The 24,605-nt window shown below is 41.5% G+C and overlaps 1 protein-coding gene across 1 annotated transcript in view; it reads left to right on the forward strand.

Moving 5' to 3' along the window:
• The window catches only part of PPP1R14C (protein phosphatase 1 regulatory inhibitor subunit 14C), an 80,412-nt gene extending 56,744 nt beyond the window's left edge, over positions 1-23,668 (forward strand). Inside the window, exons 2-4 of the mRNA XM_043888602.1 lie at positions 3,793-3,876; positions 5,238-5,270; positions 22,092-23,668. Coding sequence (XP_043744537.1) covers positions 3,793-3,876; positions 5,238-5,270; positions 22,092-22,166 — 192 coding nt within the window. The 3' untranslated portion in view covers positions 22,167-23,668. The remainder of the gene's footprint in view (positions 1-3,792; positions 3,877-5,237; positions 5,271-22,091) is intronic.
• Positions 23,669-24,605: the final 937 nt, after the last annotated feature.

The following is a 24,605-nucleotide window of genomic DNA, read 5'->3' on the forward strand; positions in this document are numbered from 1 at the left end:
TTTGCTTTGTCTGGGCCAGAGGATGAGTGGACCCTAGGGCTGTGGTGTCCAGTGAAATGAAAAACCCCATGTCACTTGCCACGTGTGGCAGCTGAGCCCTGAAATGTGGCTGAGATGTCCAGGGAACCAGATTTAGAATTCTATTTCATCTTAGTGAATTTAAACATAAATACCACATGTGGTGACCACGTTGGATGGCCCAGACCTCAAGGGTGGGGGAAATGGGTCGCATAAGGTCAGAACCTTTGGGGAGCCCAGTACAGTCGTGGTGACAGGAGACCTAATTGCAGACGCTGCCGTGTGGGCGAGACTCTGCCGCTGAGCAAGTAAAAGCTTGTTTGACCAAATTTGGCCTCAAAGCTGAACGATGTTTGCGGGGAAACCTGTGCTGTGCTATGCTGACGAGGGCATTGTTCACTTCTTCTTTTATTTCCTTTCAGAAGAGCAGACACGGAGCTTCCCTCAGCTGTGATTACTTGAACGAGTCTCTATATCCTGTTTCCTCTACTTGGTTTCATTAAACCGTGACATAAATGCATACTTTGCACCCAAACCACTGAACCCAAATGACTGCTTTGAGAGAGGAGTCAGGGAACTTAGAGCAAGGCTGTATAGACTGTTACACAGATGGAAACTTGTGGGGTTATCACGTTTACTTGGTTTTTCTTGAATAGCATCAGCTGAAATGGGCTCTGGGTGTTTTGCCCTTACATGGTGGTTATTAAAGTCGTGCTGAGCTGCGGGCATAGGTGAATTAATCTTGCACCACATTTGCTAGAATATCCTCACCGTGTGTGCCATGACTTCAGTATTCACTGGCCCCAGGGAGGGTCCATGTGTTCAGGAGTCATTTGTTCCACGCTGTGGCTTCCCAGCTGCAATCCGTGTTCATGGGCTGCCAGTTGTTCCTTCATCTAGTGAGTTTCTTTGTTGGTGTTTCGGTTCCCACCAGTCCTTTCACTCTGGAAAGTCTGGCAGCCCCTTGAGAGCCACACCGCTCTTTGGGGCTCTCCCCAAACGGCTCTCCTCTCCACCCACAGCCTTCCTTTCAGCCACAATGTCAAATATACACAATATAGGAAGCCAGCACAGGCAGCCCTGGAGCAAGAAAATACCAGTGTGAAAGGTAGATGATGAACAGGGAGGCTGGCACCCACACAGGGGAGCGTCAGTGTGGTCCTCCCCAGCATCCTGACTGAGTGGAGTGCAGCCTTGGGGTCCTCCGGCATCCTCCCCCTGGTGGAGGCCACGTCCGTCCCCATCTCTCTGCTCTGCCCTTTGTTCAATTGCTCAGTCTTGTCCGAATCTTTGCGACCCCATGAAGTGCAGCACGCCTGGCTTCCCTGTCCTTCCCCATCTTCTGGAGTTTGCTCAAACTCATGTCCATTGCGTCAGTGATGCCATCCAACCATCTCATCCTCTGTCACCCCCTTCTCCTCTTGCTTTCAGTCTTTCCCAGCATCAGGGTCTTTTCCAAGGAGTCTGTTCTCTTCACATCAGGTGGTCAAAGTAGTGGAGTTTCAGCTTCAGCATCAGTCCTGCCGATGAATATTCAGGACTGATCTCCTTTAGGATGGACTGGTTTGATCTCTGTGCAGTCCAAGGGACTCTCCAGAGTCTTCTCCAGCACCACAGTTCCAAAGCCCTGGGGAGAGCTTAAAAATGGTATCTCATTTGAAAGAGTGGCTCTGTACCACTCTGAGAGACAGACTGGCTCGATAAAAATGTGGGCTGGATGGCTTCCAGGGAAGGAGGGAAAAGGCACGGCAACCTAGCCAGCTCTAAATGGAGCACAGTGATGCTGTGTTCATTGCCTCATGTAGCCTGAGTCTTAGGGCCGGGAAGGTACTGTCAAATATTCCTATAGGCAGATGCACACCTCCAACCCTGTACTGCTTTTCTGATGCCCTGAAAGGCCAGGTGATTATGTTTTAATTTTATTCCTACCGCTACTCTCCAGCAAGAATCCTTCTTCCCCACTTCTGAGGTCATTTGACTTCTCTAAGGAGACTTGCTTTTTCCTTCCCATTTTTTGTTAGTATTATTAAAAAATTTAAAAGAGATTTTAACTTTAATGAAACTAACCTCCCTCTACTTTGGGTTCAGCTTTCCTTCTGCTTTATCTGAACTTTCCAATATCGACTTCATATCTTATAATAGTAAAAAAAAAAAAAAAAACCCACAATAGTCAGCACCCCTATTTGCAAGGATTTACAAGGATTTCCCTGGTGGCTCAGATGGTAAAGCATATGCCTACAATGTGGGAGTCCTGGGTTCGATCCCTGGGTTGGGAAGATCCAGGGCAGTCCACTGCCTGGCAACCCACTCCAGTACTCTCGCCTGGAGAATCCCATTGATGGAGGAGCCTGGTGGGCTACAGTCCATGGGGTTGCAAAGAGTCAGACGTGACTTCATTTTCACTTTCACTATTTATAAGGGTTTGAAGAGCTCTGTGTCAGGAAGTGGGATACAGACAGCAATAAACATTTTCTTATTATTTCACAGTAGTATATCATCTGCCTCAGTTTCCTCAAAACACTTGGGTCCTCACTTTTGTGTAGGAGCAGGAAAAAGAACGGTTGGGCACCATTACCTAGTGGATGCGCTTTGCTAGAAAGGAAATTCTCAGAAAGTCAGCCTTGCCTCTGAGGACCAGACAAGGTGGCTGGCACAGAGCAGCAAAGCCCAGGTGGACGCACAGGTGTCCCCACACAGGTTTCTCTCTGACTTCTGTAAATACTCCTCGCCATCCCTGGGGCTGGGACGAGTTGGCAGGCAGGTGACTCCTCACGGCAAGTGCAAAATTAAAGCACTCTTCTAAATGCGATCTTTCTCTCCACTTTCTCAGACCAAGATGTGGGGAAGAGGTAGGCGAGAGGAGAGGTAGCCGGGATTAACCAGGCACTGGAGGTCAGATTCCAGATCAGGAGGTCTCTCACCGCATTGCTGCTGGACTTCCTCGCCCTCTGTTGTGGACAGGATGTCCTTGGCTGCAGGAATTTTAAACTTGACTCCCAATAATAGGGCTCTACTGGGATGTCGGTGGGCTTCAGAGGTGGTTCGACTCGGCGACATTTTTCAGAACCCTCTTTCCTTACTTCTCCCGTCTGCCCACCACGAGTCAGACTCTCCCTTCACGGTTGCACAATGGTTGCAGCAGTTTCTAGGTAACGGGCTCCCTCAGCCCACTCTCCAGCCGGGATGCTGCTGTTGAAAGAACTTCTTTTCCCCCTGATCTGAGTTGAGTCTATAACTGGGGCTGGGGTGACATTGACCCAAGAGCCCTGGCTCAGAAACCCCTGGACTCAGGTTTTTCCAGACCCAGAGCTGGGAAGGGAGATGCAGATCCATGTCCCCCCACCCCCACCCACTCTCCAAAAAAAAAAGACCAGGTAGTCGCCAAAGAAATGTCGATGTTCAGTAGGAAACTGCAAGTCACACTACTCTTCCTATAATTGATCAACCCCCCCCCATTAAATACTCAGAAAGGCAATTTCCTCCCAGAAAGTAGAAAATCATCATTGTTGAGGTAGCATTAGTGTCTATGCTTTGTGACTCTAATGTCTCCTTTGCTCCCACTCCTCCTTCTGTTCCTTTTCCCCTTCCCACCTCTTCTTCCTTTTTCTTCTCTTTCCTACTTCCCCTTCCTTCTTCTTTCCCTCCTCTTCCTCCTAGTCTCTTCCCTGTGCCCCCACCCCCATTAATTGTCAGCACATCTATATGACTCAACGCCATTGGTTAGATAAAGTGCAGTATCTCACTAAATAGAATGTTTCCATATTTGTTCCCCAGGAAGAAGAAATGCCAGATGTGGAAATTGACATTGATGATCTTCTTGATGCAGACAGTGAAGAAGAGAGGGCTTTAAAATTACGGGTAAGTAGTATTCAAAATCTAGATCCTTTGATGAATGCTTGAATCCACTTGGGTCCCCAGAGCATGGCTCTCACTCATCCTGCCCTGGGGTGGTGTTGGCGCCAGCGCTTGGGCAGTGGCAGGTTGCAGAGGGAATCAGTAGGATGCTGAGTGTTCACCCACATAAACTGCATATCTGGAGATAAAACAGCCCAAAGGACCTGCCTATAGTCAGATCTTAAATCACCTTATGGATGTGAGTTTCTCCAGCTCCAACTTCTTGGGAGAAAGATGGTTCTGCCTGCAGAGATCCATTTCCCAGAGAAGAAAGGCATGTCCCACAGTTGTATGAGAAGGAGAGGGACTGAGCTAGAACTGGAATACCTAAGCCCAGGATTCTGGTCTTGCAGTTGTGGATTATAGCATTCATGAAATTCATTCCTAGATAAGATTGCTTGCAACATAATTCTAATAAAATATCTTTTATTGGAGCATGCTCACCTAATACAATGGATATTGAGATACCGCCCCCCCCCTTCCTTTGTCCAGAGCAAAAAAAATACTTATTTCCCTTTCCACAGGAAGTCAAATCTATCATTTTAAAATCTGCATTTGGGAGTTTCTAAAACCAATTAACCTTTGACCTCCTATGGTTCTCACTGTTCATTGATAATTACTATTAATGGCTGTTAGTTATCACTGATGACAAATGATCACTAGGGGCAAGCAAAGGACAAGTTTGAATGTGTTAATGTGTTTAGTGTGTTAATAATTACTGGTGCCCCTTGCGTGGTGAGCAGTCTCAGTTTAATGATTATTTCTTGTTGTTAAATTTAGTTGGGAGATGATAGCATCCCGGTTATGAAAGTTACAAAAAGCAAAACAAAAACAAACAAAAAACCCCAGGTACCAGTTCTATAGAAAATGTAATGACATAAAATTTTTTTCTAAAAAATAATTACTTGAAAGAGGCTTTAACTGCCATCAGATCACCCTGGCTGGTTCTCAGGGGAGGACAACCAAAGCCTGCAGAGGTGAGACAAGCTACTTTGTGGTTGAATCACAGCCAGGCTCTCATTCCCCACGCCCAGTGTGACTGTCACCATCTCTCACAGGCTGTCTCAACTTAAGTGTATCCAGATTATTATGAACCACATAGGCAGCCCGAAGGACAGATGTATATGTGTGTATTCTGAAGAGTGCAAATGAAAGGTACAACGTTGTGTCTTCAGAGGGCTAACAGATACTGAAATACAGTATGATTCTTGGTAGTCAGTATGAAATATTGATTTACCCTATTAAGAATAATGCTATAAAAATGAGATGATTTCACTTAAATGATGTTGAATTTTAAAATAAAACTTCTGTGTGTTTTCTTCTAGGAAGCTCTTGTAGACTGCTACAAACCAACAGAGGTAAGCAAATCACTTTCCCTAAATGTCAAGTTTGAGCTGGCTTTTTTCTTCTTTTTTTTTTTTAATTAAATCAATTTCTCTATTTTTAAAGTGGAACCACAATAAGTAGTTTTGATTATGTGTACACTAAGTAGCCATTATAAGTGAAGTGCATGTGTTTGAATAACACTGACTTCCTTATTTGTAAACCTAAACGTGTCTGGTTCTAGAAGACTTAAAACTAATAGAATTGGGTGTGTTGCATGCTTTTATATCATTTAAATGCCAAACTTCAAAGGAAATTATAAGAAGGTTTGGAATCATTTTAGTAAAAATTTTAGATTTATAACTGGAGAATACATTCTATTAGTGTAGAGGTATGTATTTTTAAAAAGCTTAAAGCTGATTCTGTCATTTATAGTTGAATGGTTGCCTTTATTGGAAGGATAAATTTTATGCTTCATGTGGATATTTGTCAAGAACATAAGCATTAATGTAAAACACTGATATTAGTTTGATCAGACCAAAACATTTAATGAATACTCTAGTGACCCATGTACAAATTAAGGATTTGATCATTTAGGAAAATATTTGTAAAAGAAGTATTTTCACTTTGCTCCTATGATAAATAAGAGAAATTAGAAGATCTATCAGATGTTTTGAAGTTAATTTACAATATCAATGCAATAATGAGAGGACTTCTGTTTTTGAAGTGGCATAACTACAAAGGGAGAGGAGAGCATGTTTTAAAGAGTATGTAAAATTAAAATGAATGGGAGATTTTAGGATCGTTTGGCTTGAAGTCAGTTTCTTATTTGAACTTTATTCTTACAATCTCCGTTTTCCCTTATATTTATTACATACTGTATTCATAGAGATTTTAGATTTTTTAGGTATCAAAACATATATATATATATATGTATACACATATATATTTTAATCAATGCGATATATATATTCATAATTTTGAAAACCAAAAACAGGCTTATGGTGAAAAAGTAGCCATGTCTTTCACATTCCTTAGTTCCCCTCCCTAGAGGTATATATTTTATATTTATGTATCTTTGTATAACAACAATTTTGGCTGTTTCCCTGCTGTTTACTCTTATATTGCTAAGTATGCATTTACCACTTTTTTTCACTCCTTGACTTAAGAAGAATATGATAGATCTCTTACTCGCCACACAATTCATTTCCTTCCATCCCCTCAATAAAATTATTTAACAGTATTGTATTAACTCAGTAGTCAAGATTAACAGTACCATGATTTAAATAAATGTTTTTCACTGATAAGTCAAACAGTGAAATATTGCCAATGTTTCTCTCTTGCATAGCCATTTGTTTTTCCTGGAGTTGATAAGTACCTTGTCATTTATTTTTGTCTAGTGCCTATTGGTATTTTTTTTTGTTGAACTCTCCGGAATCTTTGTCTATGTAGCATATTTTTTATATGCTCAAACACATCATTACTATCACTCCACACCAGGCTTTCCTCCTGGAATCCCTTTGCAACAATATGGAGAAGTTATTCTCTGGGTCTGCTGAGTAGTTATTGTGTTGAGACTTCTGTTCACTGCTGTCCCCTGTCAGATGCTTTGTTTCTTAAATCTGTCTTCCTCATTTAAATTTGAGTACATCGTCCTACAATAGCTTTTTGGGAAAGGATGTATAAAAGGTAAATTTTTTGAATCCCTGCATATATGAAAATATATCTTGATTGATAGTTTGGATGGTATAGAATTCTAGATAAAATTCATTTCTAAAACTCAATTTTAAGGGCATTATTCTATTGTATTACTTCAGTTGTTAAGAATTCAGAAGCCTTTTCCATTCTCAGAATCTAGGTGACCTATTCTTTTCCCTTCAGTTAACCTGGATTATCTCTATATTTTGGAATTTTACAATGATATGCTCTAGTGTGGGTCCTTTTCTGTTCATATGCTGGGTACTTTGTAAACTCTTTTAGTCTGAAGATTTATGCCTTTCAGCTCTTCAAAACTAATTTTTTTAATATTTATTATTTTTATCAATTTTTCCCCTCGGTATTCTATATTTTTGGCTCTCTTATTATTTAGATGTTACCTCTTCTAGATGGAGCCTCTAACTTCTTATCTTTTTCCTTTTGTTTTTCACCTCTTTGATCTTTTGTTCTACTTTCTGAAAGATTTCCCTGACTTTATCTTCTCTACTTTTAATTGATATTTTAAAATTTCAGCTATCTTATTTTTAATATTCAAGAACTCTTTCTTGTTCACTGTTCACTATTTTGTTTGAGTATTTCTTCTCATATTATGGATGCATTTATTTCTTTTTTCTCCTTGAGGATATCAGTCAATGTTTTGTTTCCTTTTGAAGATTATGCTGCTCTCTTCATTTTCTCTTTTTTCTCTGAATCACATTTTTTCTCTCTCTGTTTTTGTCCATCCTTGCTAATTCTGGGCAGTGTATTCATGTTTGAATGTTAGGACTCAGTAAGCTGATTGGAATCTGTGTGTATGAGCACAACTTGTCCATTGGTGGGTCTCAGCGTGGAGTGACCAGGTTGCAAATCAGATTTTTTTTTTTTCATTGTATGTGGGTATGGAGAGGGGGGTGCATTCTAGGTGGTTCAGTGGTAAAGAATATGCCTGCCAATGCAGGAGATGCAGAAGACGCAGGTTCTATCCCTAGCTCAGGAAGATCCCCTGGAGGAGAAAATGGCAACCCAATCCAGTATTCTTGCCTGGAGAATCCCATGGACATAGGAACCTGGTAGACTATAGTCCATAATGTTGCAGAGAGTCAGACACGACTGAGCGCATATACATACACACACACACATTTGGAACAGGGGGCTTCTCAAACTATTGCTGTTTGACATCTCTTTTCTGGAGAGGTTTTTCTGTTTGTCTGTTTTTTGTTTTTTGTTTTGTTTTGTTTTTTAAGATTTGACCCAGTAAACTCCTATCTGAGGGTTGATAATCTGACTTTAGGCTTTGTTGAAGTAAGGACAGAAAGGCAGCAGGTGACCTTACCCTTTAGCTCTTTGGGGACTAGAACTCCTTTATTTATACATAGTTGGGAAATTAAGAGTTAAAACAATTAGATATTTGGAGAGCAGTATCGAATTGTTGCGAAGGGTTGGACAAGCTTAGTGGAATCTTAGTCAGGAAAAGTGATGAATTATGCCGATGAATTAACATGTGATGTGGGGGTGGGGGGTGGCTGCTGAGAGTAGATGCAGGCTGGTGGGTGTAGACATGCCCCTTACTCACTTATCATTCCTTTTTTCTTCAGTTCTTCTGGGTGGGGAAGTGCATCTTTTGGTATTTAGGTAAGAAAGGTTGGATATGCATGAGAGCCCTCCGCCTCTTTCCCTCAGGTTTTGCAATGTTCAGGGAGAAAAGTGTTTACACTCCTCATAATTAAATGAGATGGAGGGTCTTTTCCTCCTGCAATAATTGTATTCCTTAAAGCAGAAACATTACTTTACTGACAAAGGTCCGTATCGTCAAAGTTATGGGTTTTCCAGTAGTCATGTATGGATGTGAGAGTTGGACCATAATGAAAGCTGAGTGCTGACGAATTGATGCTTTTGAACTGTGGTGTTGGAGAAGACTCTTGAGAGTCCCTTGGACTGCAAGGAGATCAAGCCAGTCCATCCTAAAGGAAATCAATCCTGAATGTTCATTGGAAGGATTGATGCTGAAGCTGAAACTCCAATACTTTGGCTACCTGATGTGAAGAACTGACTCACTGGAAAAGACCCTGATGCTGGGAAAGGTTATAGGCAGGAGGAGAAGAGAATGACAGAGGATGAGATGGTTGGATGGCGTCACCAACTTGAGATGGACATGAGTTTGAGCTAGCTCTGGGAGTTGGTGATGGGAACTCCACATCAGGGAACTCCAACTTCCACACCAAGGAAGCCTGGCATGCTGCAGTCCATGGGGTCGCAGAGAGTCATACATGCTAAGCAGCTGAACTGAGCTGGTCTCTTTGAAGAGGCTTATGAGATGAGAGGATGTGGTATTTGAATGTTCCTCGGAGTCCCAAAGGAAGAAGGAAGGAAAAGGTGCTGTAGTTTATGATGGAGCCTATCTTGCCCGCTTTTTTAGCTCATGGTTCCTAGGAATGGAAATGGTGTAAAACACTGGGGAATTTCAGTCAAGGTCATTGATGTATTAAAGGATCATTTCAGAAAAGTTTGGATAGTTTTGTCTTTAAGCTTATGTGCATAAGAAACAGATTTTACTGGCACCTGGATTGTGATAATAAAATTAATAGCTTGTGTTTCCCCCGAGCTCTAGAGTTCATACTGAGGGAACAAGTATTATCTTATTTAATCCTCACAACCATCACTTGAAGCAGAGAATTTGGGTGACTTGTCTAAGATCTCGCAGCAGTGAGCAGAGAGACCGCGACTTATCCTTGAGTTTCTGACACCTGATCTTGTGCTCTTTCTCTCCATCCTGCCAGTCTTCCTAAGCTGCTTGACACAGCAAGACATGTAGGACATTAAAGGACTTTGACTTATCTCAGCTAAATGCCTCACAATTAATGATGTTCCTTTTCAAGCCACCTTCTCTGGAGGTACTATTTTTTGATCAAAAGAATTTTACATACAATTATTATGCCTCTTTGAAGTTAGAAATGTAAGGAAACCGTCTTTGCTGAATCAGACAGATCTATTTATAGTCTCATTGCAGAAGATGAGTTGGCAGTGGTGGGGCTGGGGGGCAGGGAGTGGAAAGAAGACTGGACTTTGAATCTAGAGTCTTATACCAGCACTAAACTTGTGTGACTTATAGCAATTTTCTCAACCTCTCTGAGCCTCCTTTTCCTCCTTTATGAACATGGAGGTAGTAATAACCACCTCCTTAGATTTTAGTAAGGGCTATTTGCAATGAAAATATTATTAGTGATAGCAACAATATTAATAGCTTAGTCATCTCTGAGCACATGCCAGGCACTGATCTAATGCATGTATTAATCATTTCATCTTCACAGCAGAGTTATGAGGTTGGCACTATGATCCTCAGTTGAGACACAGAACAGCCTGTGTAAATTGCCTCAGGTGACGTAGTTAATAAGTAGAGAAGTCAGGGTACGTAGGAAAGCACGTAACATGAAGCTTGCCACATGCTGGTTGAATCTGGCTCCATATAAGGCAATACTTCTCCATTACATATTAATCGCATAAAATGCCCAAATTCACTGATAATGATATTCTTGCATTATTTAATTTGAAGAGCAGGTTTGAAAGAATCTTCTGATTTCACAGAAGTGATATTGTTCTGTCACAGACTTTGGGTCCGTGGTTTCATCCCGTGTGGGTCCCTGGCTAGGAAGAAAGAGACTTGTATTTCCCCATTTTGATTCATATGCCAAACTGTGGACTCCTGACATTTAAATCTTTCCTGACTTGGGCCCTTTAGAAAACACAGCAGTGTAACTGAAGTCCCCACACTAATGGATTAGTGATTGACTAGTCAGAATGGTGCTTTCATTTTTTCCACTTCAATAAATGCCATTTCTGATGTAGTTGATACTAAAATAGAGCTGATAGGTAGAAAATAGGATAGAAAATAGGTAGAAAAAGGATATTTCTATATAAAACATGAAGAAAATAAGTAATTTTGCTTTGGTTATTACTTGGATTTGAAGGATGCAAGTGGAGTTTGTAGGGCTTCCCAAGTGGCTCAGAGGTAAAGAATCCACCTGCCAATGCAGGAGACACAGGAGACACTTGTTCAATCTCTGGTTTAGGAAGATCCCTTGGAGTAGGAAATGGCAACCCACTCCAGTATTCTTGCCTGGAAAATCCTACAGACAGAGGAGCCTGGCGGGCTACAGTCCATGTGGTTGCAAAGAGTTGAACATGACTGAGTCACTGACCATGCATACAGTGGGCTTTGTAGAAATCAAGGATGGGGATGTCTTGGCCAACTAGCCAGGCTAGGGGGAAGCTTCTTCTCCTGTTGCTCAGTGTCACTTTGGATGGTTTTCAAATCTCAGGATCACAGAGGAACACTTCCATTGACTGGGATGGTGGAAAGAAATTGCATTTAATATGGGCTGGAGGGCGTCTCTCTTACCATCTGTTAAGAGAATTGCCAGTTGGACTTACGGACTTTTAGAAATCTCTTTTTTATAGTTAAAGGTGGCTGTGCCGTTGCTGTCTAATAAACATCAGATTTTTCTTTCTGGATTTATTTCTTTTTTGTGAAATAGAGGTTGAGGTATTACCTATCATCTTAGCCATCAGAGTCTGTCCATTGATACGCATGAGAAGTTCACGCAGGATGACTCAGTCTGTGAGGAGGCGGTGAGAGGCATCTTTGGTCCCAGTAGTTGGCTGGGTCATAGAAATGTCATGCCATGTGACGGTACAGAAGAAGGATGTCTAATTATTGTTTGCAAATGGGAATTGGCCAGTGTTTTCAGCAGGACGGGTCTGCCCTGTTGTTCATTGTGTGTTGGTAGGAAGGCAGATTCGCTTTCCTTGCTCTGATGTCACAGTGACTGCATCTTACATTTCTGATAGGCTTTGGTGCTGGCCATTGTCACCTTCCTACTCACACCCACCATTTAGTATCTTAACCTGTCATTTAAAATATTGTTCAGTTTATGCGTACATGGAAATACTCCCAGCCCTGATTACTGAGCTGACTGCAGCAGAAAGAAAATGTAAACTAGGAGAGTCGGTGTGAGTGGCTGGAGGAAGTTTGGCTTGGTGTTTTGCTATGTTCTCTTTGTTCATCCATTCAACAAATATTTATAGAAGATTTCTGTAATCTAGGGACTTAGAGAGGGTGGCGAACATGTGTGTCCGGTTTAAAAACAATCTCTTAGGGACTTCCCTGGTGGTCCAGTGGCTAAGACTCCACGCTACCAATGCACGGCCCGGGTTCCATCCCTGGTCAGGGAACTAGATCCCACATGCCAAACCTAAGACCCAGTGCAGCCAAAATAAATAAATAAACATTAAATAATAAATAGAAAATAAGATCAATCTCTTAAAAGGCCACAGCCACTATGGTGAGAATTTCAATGCTCAAAAAATTTTAAAATGGGGATAAAATGACAGAAGTGCCAGGGTGTCAGCTTATCCCATGGTTCTCTAAGTTAGAAACCAAATTGCTGAATGGAGAGTGATTTTATGGGATCTGTACTTTGCTGGAAAAAGCCAAGGAGGCTGCCGTTTTGCTTGTTTAATAGATCTGAGAGCCTGCATGCAGGGAAAACTTTTCATCTAGCTTCTCAAGGGATTTCCTCAAAAAAGACTGCTGTTTAGGGCTGGGAAAAGGAGTAGAACAAGAATGTGAGATTAATGAGTTGAAATCTACCCTTTGAAAACTGTCACCTTCAGAATGATGTCTCTGAAGGGTAAGAATTGGGAAATTACAAAGAAAGACTGGAGTCAGATAGGAACGACATTCTAGCCGTTGGAACCATTGGCTACAATAGCCTAATTATGTGTTAGAGTAATTGGGCAGGTAGATCATAAAGAGTTCAGATTGATTAGCCAGAAACATGGGAAGCTTTATCTAGTGGCCAAAAGGATTTTAGTCCCAGTATGTCAGTTGTTCACACACTTTCATTAGGGCTCTTTAGGCTCCAGGCCTCTTCTGCCCAGGGAGAAAGAGCCAGGACATGTTGGAGCTGACTTTTGGACTCATTTTTAAAGAAGATTTATTTATTTACCTTATTTTTTGGCTTTGCTGGAAGAACCACATGCGTCTTGCCATTGGATGGTCCCCTTCCCCCCAGACATTAATGATTATTATTTTATAAAAGACTCAGTGGAGGAGGTAGAGGCTTTAAAAGGCAGTGACTTTAAACAGTTGGCATTTTCCAGTGATTGATTGTGCTTTTATGGCCTTTTCTTTTTCTATTAAATTCAAAATGAATGATCATGTGACACCATGATCATGTTTTAAAAGCTAATCAACCCTATATTAAAATCAGCTTTATGTTTTCTTCTTGTGTTTAGATTTATCTGGGCAAGAGAAAAACTATGTTAAAGGCAATTTGACACATGATTGATTTCTATATCTTTAGCAAAGGGAGTCACAATCACACAAGTCTCAAACAGTTTAGAAATGGATTTCTTTCCTTTAGACAAGATTCAGGTGTTTGTACTAAATAATATTGTCCTTCATTGATAATAGAAGCCTTGATGAAATTAGTTTTCTTAGGGATTATGAAATGGGAATTCTGCTGAGTGTAGTCCATGGATTATTTATTGGAGTTGGATTACTTATTTGGACTTTATGTGGTGTGAATTGCAGGTGTACAGTGTGTGAGAAACCCATTAGTAAGTGAAGGAAGAATTAAATGCCAGTTAGGTTGGATCTGGTGAGGGCAAATGAACTGTTCTGCTGCATATACAAAAAGGTTAGAATTTGGGTACAAAATAAATTAATCTAAGAGCAGCGGTTTGAATCTCTAAAATAGATTCATGAGACCGCTCTCATCAGCAGAGCAAATTAATCTTTAATGGTGGATAGTCAAGGAAATAAATGGACAAAATAGTGTCAGTGGTTTTTAAGTTAAAGGAGGGGGAACCAGGATGCAGTTAAGGCCTTCAGGAATGTACGCTGGCAGAAGTCATTATAAGCACAGCAGGTACAAACCCTCACCCAAAACAGATTCATAAGCCTCTCTTCAGATCATGAAAAATAGGATCAGTTCTGGTGTGGTTCTGTCGGCAAATGAACTTCTCTGAAGAAAAACCCTCTCCCCTCCCCCACCCCCCAAAAGACGGGGAAGTGAAGTATTTCAGTGCTGAGTGATGAAGGCCCCGGTGCTGCTGAATAATGCCACCGACTGAGGAGAGCAAATCCCAGGGTCACACAGGGATGGGCTCGCCCCCAAAGCCACGTTCATCAGGACGGATTCACCGCCTGCCCCTTTGGCGTCCTGTGTGACCCGGACAGTCAAGCCAATGAAAGTTTACAGTGTGATTTTTGAATGCTTAGCTGGTTCGTTGAGGGAGGACATTTTGCCATTTGGAATAGTTTTCAGGTGTTGCCATCATGTTTAAGAAGAGGCATGCACTGCCTACCCTTCCATTGTTCTCACATATCTAATCTTTGCTGGATCTTGAAATTCTTCTCATAGAGCCTGGTGACTACAGTTCACAGTGCCGTTTTGTGTATTTGAAAGTTGCTAAGAGAAAAAATTGTAACTGTGTGGTGATGGATGTTAACCAGACTTACTGTCATGATTACTTTGCGATATATTCATGTATCATGTCTTATGGTGGTTTAGTTGCTAAGTCGTGTCCAACTCTTGCAATCCCATGGACTGTAGCCTGCCAGGCTCCTCTGTCCATGGAATTCTCCAGGCAAGAATACTGGAGTGGGTTGCCATTTCCTTCTGCAGAGGATCTTCCCAACCCAGGAATCAAACCCGGGTCTCCTGCATTGCAGGCAGATTCTTTACCGACTGAGCTATGAGAGAAGCCCATTATGTCGTATACTTGAAACTAATATAATGTTGTATGTCAATTACACTTCGATTAAAAAAATGAAATTCTTCCATGTCTACCAATCACAACTTGCCTGATTCCCATGTCATCTGTTGAATGCCAGGCTTTTTGGAAGGAGTGTCAGGTAGCTACATAAAACAGGTGCAAGTTGACTTGATTTGCCATCGTTTGGCAGCGAGGCTCAGGGACAGATGGTCCCCGAATGTGCCTTTTCAGGAAATGCTTGGTGCAGTGACTGGGGTGACAAAGAGGAGGCACACGGGAAGTTGCTGATCCTCATGGGCTCCAGCCTTCAGAATCCTCCCCTGCTGTTTCTTTTCACGCCACCTAAGCAGTGGGTGGTATTTTTTGGACAAGCAGGGAAAGCCCTCAGAGTTCTGCTGGGCGCCCTTTGTCAGAACTTGCATGTGGCACACAGTCGTTCTCATTGGTGACATCATTCACCAAGCGGCAGTTTTAAGCATTTCTTTGGAAAAATCTGTTTGTTGGGAAATATTTCTCATCAAAGGGCTGCGTCATAATATCCATTTATCTTGTTTATCTTTTCCAATGACTTGAAACGCTTGAAAGAACGACATGAGTGAGTGCAGCTTAGTCACGCACACAGCAGCGGTCTGTAGTGACACCCAGATTTCTCCTTCTCCCACTTTCCGACGGACCCACCCGAAGCAGCGCAATGTCATCACTAACAGATGAGTCACTCCGAGCGACTAGGGAAGGGCCGCAGACGCCTGGCTCTGGTGATAATTGCAAAGTGCGCATCCATCTGCCGCCTCTGGCACAGACCCCAGCAGGCGAGAAAGGGTGGCAGCTGAAAGCCACGGGGCCCAGGAGGAATTAGGAACGAGAGCTCAGAGTGTGGCCACCGCGAGGCCATGTCCCGTGCCAGCCCATACCGCCCAAACTCCAGAGCGAGGACGGACCTTCTGTTTTCACGAAGCTGCCAGGTCCCCTCAGAAGCCTGCTTTGCCTTTTCTTTCCTAGGAGTCTCTCTGTAAATCCGATGGCCTCATGTCATTGAGTCAGGTTTCCAGGGTCACTGGAGATGTTTCTGCTGTTCTTTGATCTCTTCTGTGTGTGTGCTTGTGCAAACCTCTCCTCTCTTCGCTGCCCTCCCCACCTCCAGCATCCTAGTCTCCACTCTCCCCCAAGTGTTCCTCCTCTTCCCTAACTCTCCCAGGTGGCCTAGTGTTCCAGCGCTGAAAGGAGAACCTCTGGAACCTTCCTCCAGAGTAGCTGGGGCCAGTTAATACTTTGTACCGTTCCAGCCTCCTCCATTGATATATAGAGATTCTCGTGTTTTCTCTCCCTGCTGCTTCACTTTAATGCCTCGCTGTGTGGATTAATTGCTTCATGTACATATTTCTTGGCTTTACAAACCTTTGCTGAGCACCTCCTGTATTATGCACCATGCTAGGAAAACAAAAAGGAGTTGGATTCATGCAGCCAAGTAGGAGTGACAAGTGTGCTCAGGATTATCTTGCATCCTTTATATAAATGATACTTTGTAGTTTTTCTTCTTCAGCCTGCTTATTGTGCCCAACATGAGACTTCTGAGATTTGTCCATGCTCATACAGAAGGCTCTAGTTTATTCATTTTTATTGCATTCCTGTGCAATAACATTGTTTAAATGTATATAATCCTCTTTACTATAATTTATGAATACAAAACTGACATGGTCTGTTTGTTAAGACACTAGATTCTTATGGGCATCTGCTTTCCACTGGTTAGAAAATCTACTGTTTATTTGAGAATGATAAAAAAAGGAAGAAGAAGAAAGAAAAGGCTAGTATCTTAGTCATTATGTCTTCACCTCGTAGGAAACCTAGAAAGGTCTCTGGGCCTCCCAGGTCATGAGACTATATTGTTTTATAGTCTCATATGTCTCTCTACCCCCACTCAAGTGTCTTCTGAAATTTCTTATAAAATTCAGTGGGCACCTTGGCAACAGAACTTTCTATTACTCTGCTGTCTTTTAAGAGTTAAATAATTCCAAAATTTAACATTTTTAAACTGTCCAGCCTTATCTTCCTAAAATAGTGTGTCACTCACCAACTCTCCTTGCCAAATAAAGGCCCCTCAGATACTAAGTGTTAACTGCAAAGAAGTTAGTTGAGGCTCCTCTTCTCTCCCTAGATCAAGTTATTTGGAGTTTCAAGTGAATGTAAGCACCACAAACACAGGTCTTTCCCAAAGAAGGCAATAACATTATTCTGTTACAGTATACTATAACATATTTATCCCCTCTTCTGCTATTCACTCAGGCTATCTTTATTCACAGACAGCATGATTGTCTATGTAGAAAATCCAAGAGTATACCCAAAAGTTACCAGACATAATGAGTTCAGCAAGCTTGCAGGATACAAGATAAATATATAAAAATCTATTGTATTTCTATATACTAGCAACAATCAAAATTGAACTAAATCCACACCACTCACAGTAGCGTCAACAATATTAAATATTTAGGAATAAATCTGACAGAAGATGTATAATATTTGTACACTGAAAACCAAAAATGTTGCTTAAACAAGACTTAAATGGGTACAGAGATATACTATTTTCATGGGTGAGAAGATTTATTATTGTTAAGATGTCAGTTCCCTCCAAATTGATCTATAGATTTCATGCAGTCTTAATGAAAACCCAGCCAGTTTTTATTGGTAGGCACTTACAGGCAAAACAATTCTAAAATTATTAAGGAAATTTAAAGGACCTAGAATAGTTTTGAAAAAGATTAATAAATTTGGCTGATTAACATTACCACATTTTAAGACTTATTATAAAAGTCTACACTTTCCTTATTGGTGTAAGGATAGATACATAAATAGATCAATGCCTCAGCTATTCTACTCCTAGGTATTCACCCAAAATAAGTGGAAGCATATTTCATACAAAGACTTGTACGTGATGTTTTTAGCAACTTTTTTTATGATTTGTGTAGTTTTCTATTTTTTTAATTGCTTTACAATATTATGTGAGTTTCTGCCACACAGCAACGTGAATCACCCATAGGTATATATATGTCCCTCCCTCTTGAACCTCCCCTTCCACCTCCCACCCCATCCTACCCCTCTCGGTTGTCACAGAGCACTGGATTTGAACTCACAGCATCGTACAGCAAATTCCCACTGGCTATCTGTTTTACATATGGTAGTGTATATGTTTCAGTGTTCAGTTCAGTTCAGTCACTTAGTCATGTCCAACTCTTTGCAAGCCCGTGGACTGCAGCATGCCAAGCTTCCCTGTCCATCACCAACTCCTGGAGCTTGCTTAAACTCATGTCCATCAAGTTGGTGATGCCATCCAACCATCTCATCCTCTGTCGTCGCCTTCTCCTCCTGCCCCCAATCCCTCCCAGCATCAGGGTCTTTTCCAATGAGTAGGTTCTTAGCATCAGGTGGCCAAAGTATTGGAGTTTCAGCTTCAGCATCAGTCTTTCCAATGAATACTCAGGACTGATTTCCTTCAGGATTGACTGGTTTGATCTCCTTGCAGTCCAAGGGACTGAAATGTGTTACTCTTTCAATTCATCCCTCCCTCTCCTTCCTCCACCATGTCCACAAATCTGTTCTCTACGTCTGCATCACCATTGCTGCTCTGGAAATAAGTTTATCAGTACCGTCTTCCCGGATTCCATATATATTTGTTAATGTACGATATTTGTTTTTCTCTTTCTGATTTACTTCACTCTATATGGTAAGCTCTAGGTTCATCCACCACATTGGAGCTGACTCAAATGCATTCCTTTTTATGACTGAGTAATATTTCACTGTATTTATGTATCAAAACTTCTTTATCCATTCATCTATTGATGAACATCTAGGTTGCTTCCATGTCCTAGCTATAGTAAAGAGTGCTGCAGTGATACATTGGGGATACATGTGTCTTTTTTGGTTATGGCTTCCTCAGGGTATATGCCTAGTAGTGGTATTGTTGGATCACATGGTGGTTTTACTCCTAATTTTTTAAGAAATTTCCATACTGTTCTCCACACTGGCTTTTAAGCCCCAAAGAGGGAATAACTCAAATTCCACCAACAGGTGACTGGGTAAACAAATTGTGATACTTCTCTGAAGGGGTATGCCAATTGGCAACAAAGTAGGAATGAACTATTAATACATGCAGCAGTATTGCTGAACCTCAAAATAGTTTTGCTGAGCTAAAGAAGCCAGACTAAAAAGTATAGAGTGTTATAATTGTATTTATAGAAACCTCTAGAAAATGCAAACGAATCTAGAATGACAGAAAACAGATCAGTGTTTTCCTGGGGCAGGAGGAATAAGAGGAGGAGGGGAGGAGTATCAAGGAAAATGAAAAATCAGCTGGAAGTATTGGATATGTCCATTATATTCATTGTGCAGATAGTATGCTCATAGTAGTTGTATACTTCAACTATGTGTATTTTGTGGCATATCAATTATATTTTAGTGAAGCTGTTTACAAAAAAGTCCCTGGGGTCCTTTTAGTGTTGAGAGCTTCCCTCCCAACCATTCTATTAAAATTTCTCTCCTCCAGGGCACAATGGCCCTTTTCTTGCCTGATTCAATATCTTTGTCTTTGACTTAATCTCTCATCAGCAATTTCTTCTTTTGGCTTCTTAACCACACAGTTTCTTTGCAATATTGTAAATCAACTATACTTCAATTTTTAAAAAATTTTGAAAGAAAAACCAGAACACTTTCTTGAGTTTCCCCCAATTTCATTGGTTCCTCTTTTTCAGTCTCCTTTGCTGGCGCCAAGCCTTTGCCAGATCTCACTTGTTAGAGGGCCTCTGACCATGGTCTTTGGCCTTTTTTTCCTCTCTATTTGCACTTTTCTCCAAGGTTTTTGCATCTAGTTTTGTGATTCCAAGTATTGTCATCTTGAACAGTTCAATAGAATTTTCTGAGATGATGGAAAAATCCTACTGTTCAATATGATAACCATTAGCTAATTTAATATATTATATATGGTGACTGAGCATTTGAAATGTGGCTTGTGTGACCAAGGAAGTGAATTTTAATTTTTATTTATTTTAATTAGTTTAAATTGAAATAGCCACATGTAGTTAGGGGTTAATATATTGAATAACCTGGGTCTAGATCACTGTGTTTACAAACTATGGGTGGTAACCATTAAGTGATCTTGATCTGTATTTTTTTTCAAAATAGAATAAAATAGAAAATATCTTACGGATAGTAAGAGTTACATTTTTATGTGAAGCTTTTGTTTCAGTCTTGCATCTCTGTATACTAGGTTGCTATAACTATGTATAGATCACAAGATTTTTAGGGCTTTTTGTTTGTTTTGTTTTCAGTTGAAAGTCATTTAGATCAGTGCTCGTCATACCCATATTTATGTCTTCTGTCCAAGTTCAGAAATGGTGGTGATTAAAATGTTTATGTCCTTTGACCTATGACAGAATAGCTCTCCAAAGGGAATAATCCAAACTGTAAACAGAGATTTATACACAAAGATGTTAACTGTGGCATTGTTTATACTTTCAAAAAGCCAGAAACCAGCCAAATATCCAGTGATGGAGGAATTAAACAGATTGTAGAACATCCATATAATAAAGGACTGTTTAACTATTAAAATTAATTTTTAAAAAGACTACTTAATGTTGTGGGGACAAGACTTGACATAATGCTAGGTGTGGGCTTTCCTGGTGGCTCAGATAATAAAGAATCTGCCTGCAATGCAGGAGACCTGGGTTCGATCCCTGGGTTGGGAAGATCCCCTGGAGAAGGGAATGGCTACCCATTCCAGAATTCTTACCTGGAGAATTCCATGGACAAAGGAGCCTGGTGGGCTAGAGTCAGAGTCCGTGGGGTCACAAACAGTTGGACATGACTGAGTGACTAATACACACATACAATGCTAAGTGCAAATAAAGAATATATTTATACAGTATGATCTTAATTAGGTAAAAATAATTTCCATAGAAGAAAACGTGTTAATAGTGGTTTGTTCTGAGGAGTAATTGTTGTTGGTTTATATTTTCTAGGTTTTCTAGAAAAAGCACATGTAACTTTTATAATAGCAAAAAGATTATTAAAAAAGAAATCATGGCAGCTCCTCATATATTAACTGTTTAAGCATATTATGTTTTAGAGATGGATAGAAGCACAGGGGCTGTGCTCCCAGAAGTCTGGGAGCTATGGCTGGGGGTTGTAATTGGTGGGTGATTGTCTGAAAGCTGTTTTTCAGAGGTCTTAAAAGAAAGGAAGTCTCCTTAACGTTTTTGCTCCGGGATGTCCCTGCTGTGCGCAGTTCTGTCACTCACTGGCTGTCCTTTGCTGATCAGAAAGTCTGATTGGCTGTCAGCTTTGTTTCAACAAATCTAAAAAAGGAAGACAAAGTAATTATTATCTAATAAATGCGACTTATTTAGTAGCCAGAAACTTTAACACATGAGGCAACAACGAAAGATTGCTGATGGCTTAAAGTGAGAACTATTCTAGATTGTTCTTTGGGTTCTGATCCATGAATAGTCACAGCATCATTTTAGTGGGTCTTCCCCAGTATTACATTTTAAATGAAATTAGAGTGGAATAAAAAAAGAGTCTGTGGCATATAGTAAGTATTCATTCTTTAAGTTTTTATTTCAGATGTATTTTTGTATGTACTGGGTTGTATATATAAATGTGTCTTGTTTTTCTTTTCAAACTGTGATTTGCAGTCCAAAAAAGTCAAGAGACTTCTATTATGATCTAGACCCACGGTTCTCAGTAAGATCCTGAGACCAGAAGCATAGGTGTCACCTGGAAGCTTGTCAGAAATGCAAGTTCTCAGGCCACAGCCTGTATCTACTGAATCAGAAACTCTGGGTGGGTGGGCCAAGCACTCTGGAGTTTATTTAATAAGCCCTCCTTCCCCACCAGTGATTTGATGTGCACACCCGTGGTGTGAAAACCATGGGTCTAGTTTAGCTCTTTCAAGTGAGGTTCAGAGACTAATGCTGGCATCATTTGATGGCCAGTTGGAAACGCAAAATCTTCAGCCCCAACCAGACTTATTCATTCAGAATCCACACATTTCCCTGGTGATTTGTAAGCAAGTGCTAAAGATTTAGTGAAGTTAGTGAAACATTGATCTAAACCACATAGGCCTTCAGGGGCCAAGTAGATAATGTCAATGAGTGAAGGCAGCTTGGTTTTTTTCTCTTTAAAGAGAGTACAGCAGTGAGAAGGCAGGATGGTGAGAAGTTTAAGTATCTTCATTTGTTTAAAAATGTCCTATACTGTACCAGTTGGGTTAACACATCCAACCAAGCTCATCAATTAAGGTTAGCTGCAGATGAAGTCAGTGACTTCAAGCAGATTTTAAACCCTTATTTGAATATTGTGACTCTCTCATAATAACTTCTTCTGATCTCTTTTAGGAGTTCATCAAGGAGCTGCTCTCTCGGATAAGAGGCATGAGGAAGTTGAGCCCCCCGCAGAAGAAGGCTGTATAATTCCAGCCCAGGTGGAACTCTGCTGGAGACCCAGGAAGGAATTTGGACTTCAAGAAGACTTTTCTTAAAGAACTGTTGTCCTTATGAGCAACTTTTTTGGGGGGTGGGGAGGGGTGGTATCTATTAGACATTTATTCAAGAGTGTTCCTTTTTTGGTTTTTAAAGTTTTGGTTGGTGTAATATTTTAATAGCAAAGATATCACAGACTCTGGCTTCAGCCCAACCAGAGAGCATCAAATCAGGCAGACATGCAAGGAGGGGCTGGACCAGGCAGCATCTTCTTGGAGAAACCAGATACAGGGATGATGGTTTTCTTACAGCTAGTTTGGTAATACTTTTTTCTTGAGTTGTACATTTGACACAGAGGTTGAATTTCTTGTACTTGTATATATCTACAGGCAACTAAGTTAAAATGTGGATGTGAGTTTTATTTCACACGGATGGAATAAACTTGTGGTCGTCCTTTTATTGGAGGTCATGGCGTGTGTGTTTTCAAGAGGCCACTAGGTCTTCTTCGTGTGAGTGCTGGAGACCTCCAATGTTCACTTTCTGCACCAAAGTGAAAAGAACTCAGCGTATCTTTAATGAGCTACACTACGACAATGTGGAGTTGGTCAAGGGCTTAATTTATGGACTTTGTATTATTCTGTTAATCGGGATGCTTTGCCAGGTCATGTACTTATTGCCTCATTTGTGGTATTTTAAAGTTTTCTGAACCCTTTCTTTGAATGACTATTCGAATTTCTTGGGAAATATTCACACTATGTGAGGGGTGTTTGGCGGTGGAACCAGAAAGCGCCGTGTAGCAATTCATTCTGTGCTTTCTACCAAATACCATGTATTATTCTCTCTCCATGAAAGCAGGTCATAAGGAAGTGAGCAGATTCAGTATCTTCCTCCTTAGAAGTAGATCTGGTCACTTCTGTGCCTGGGGGGCATCAGACCAGGGTGGGTGAGCTGAGCGATGAGCGGGTGTACAACTGAGAAAAACCTCAGCTCCGCTGGAGAAAGTCGATGCAAGAGCGTTGGCTGGTTTAGAAGTGTGGTAGAGATTTCCTTTCTGGCTTCTCTCAGTGGCTTATGCTGAGGACTGTGGCCCTAATTGTGCACCCCGATCCAATCCCTTTGCTTGGAGCTGAGCCTGGGGCACCTGCTGAGCCCCTCTCAGTTCGATACTGGCTCCTTGGAGAAGGATCAAAATGCAGCTGGATGTGGGTGGGGTCAAAGGTCAGAGTAGAAACTCTTGGTGTCTTCCGGGAAGCCCCCACTGCCTCCCATAGAAACCCCCCTCCCTACCGTAAGGTGTCTCTAGGTGGCCCTGTCAGAGGACAGGGGTCAGGCATTTTATATCAAGGGTGCTCTGAACATATTTTATTTTTTAAAAGAACTATGTTTGTGAATTTTATGTACACTGGCAAGCTTTTGAAAATGTATTTAATTTTGTAATGTTTACCAATGATTTATTTACAAGCTATTTACTCGAATAAATGAAGCTGCTTACACCTCTGCTTACACGTTTGCCTTGTGAAACCACATGGGTGTGATGAGATGCTCTGAAGACAAGGGTGTGGGCGCATATGCTCAGTCGTGTCCAACTCTTTGCAACCTCATAGACTGTAGCCCGCCAGGCTCCTCTGTCCGTGGGATTTCCCAGGCAAGGATGCTGGGGTGGGTTGCCTTGCCCTCCTCCAGGGGATCTTCCCGACCCAGGGATCAGACCCAGGGATCGAACCCACGCCTCCTGCATAGGCAGGTGGGTTCTTTACAACTGAGCCACAGACAAGGGTACCAAGCACCTATACCTAACTTTTCATCTTCAGGTCTTTTGTTCATTTGATCCTGGACCTCACCTGAGGCATCGTCAGATCAGGTGATGAAAGGAGAGGAGCTGGGACAGACTCCCGGCTTGAGCAGGAAACAGAAAATAACTCTGTGCCCTTGGCCCTGCCTGCCTTCTACTCCAACACTCCCCTAGGCTGTGCATCTCTCATTTCATTCAAACTCCCTTTTGCCCATCTGGTGTATATTCTCAAGATTTCAGATGAATCAACTATTCCAATTATTGTTAGAATGCCTTGCACTCTATGAGTACACAAAAATCGGAACTTGCAGCAGTTCTGTTAGGTTTGACCAGCGCAAGTTATAATCTTTAGAACTTTTCCTTTGAAGGCCTCTGAGGCCTACCACATCATACACTTCCTGCCCCCCGCCCCTTGTTCTTGGCCTGGCATCACCTGACTCTCTGGAGCACTCAAGTCACAAGTTGGGACCTCCTCCTGGCCTCCCAATCCCAGTCCCAACGCATCCATAGTCACCAAGCTTTTCCTCTGCTAGTACTGCTTAAATCTGTCCTGGTGAAATCTTGCCATGATTGCTGCAACTATCTTGGAATTGACTTCCCTGTGTTCTGTCTTATGTCCCTCCGATCTGTTTTCCACC

Source organism: Cervus elaphus, chromosome 26 (assembly GCF_910594005.1).
Source record: "Cervus elaphus chromosome 26, mCerEla1.1, whole genome shotgun sequence".
NCBI classification, from domain to species: Eukaryota; Metazoa; Chordata; class Mammalia; order Artiodactyla; family Cervidae; genus Cervus; species Cervus elaphus.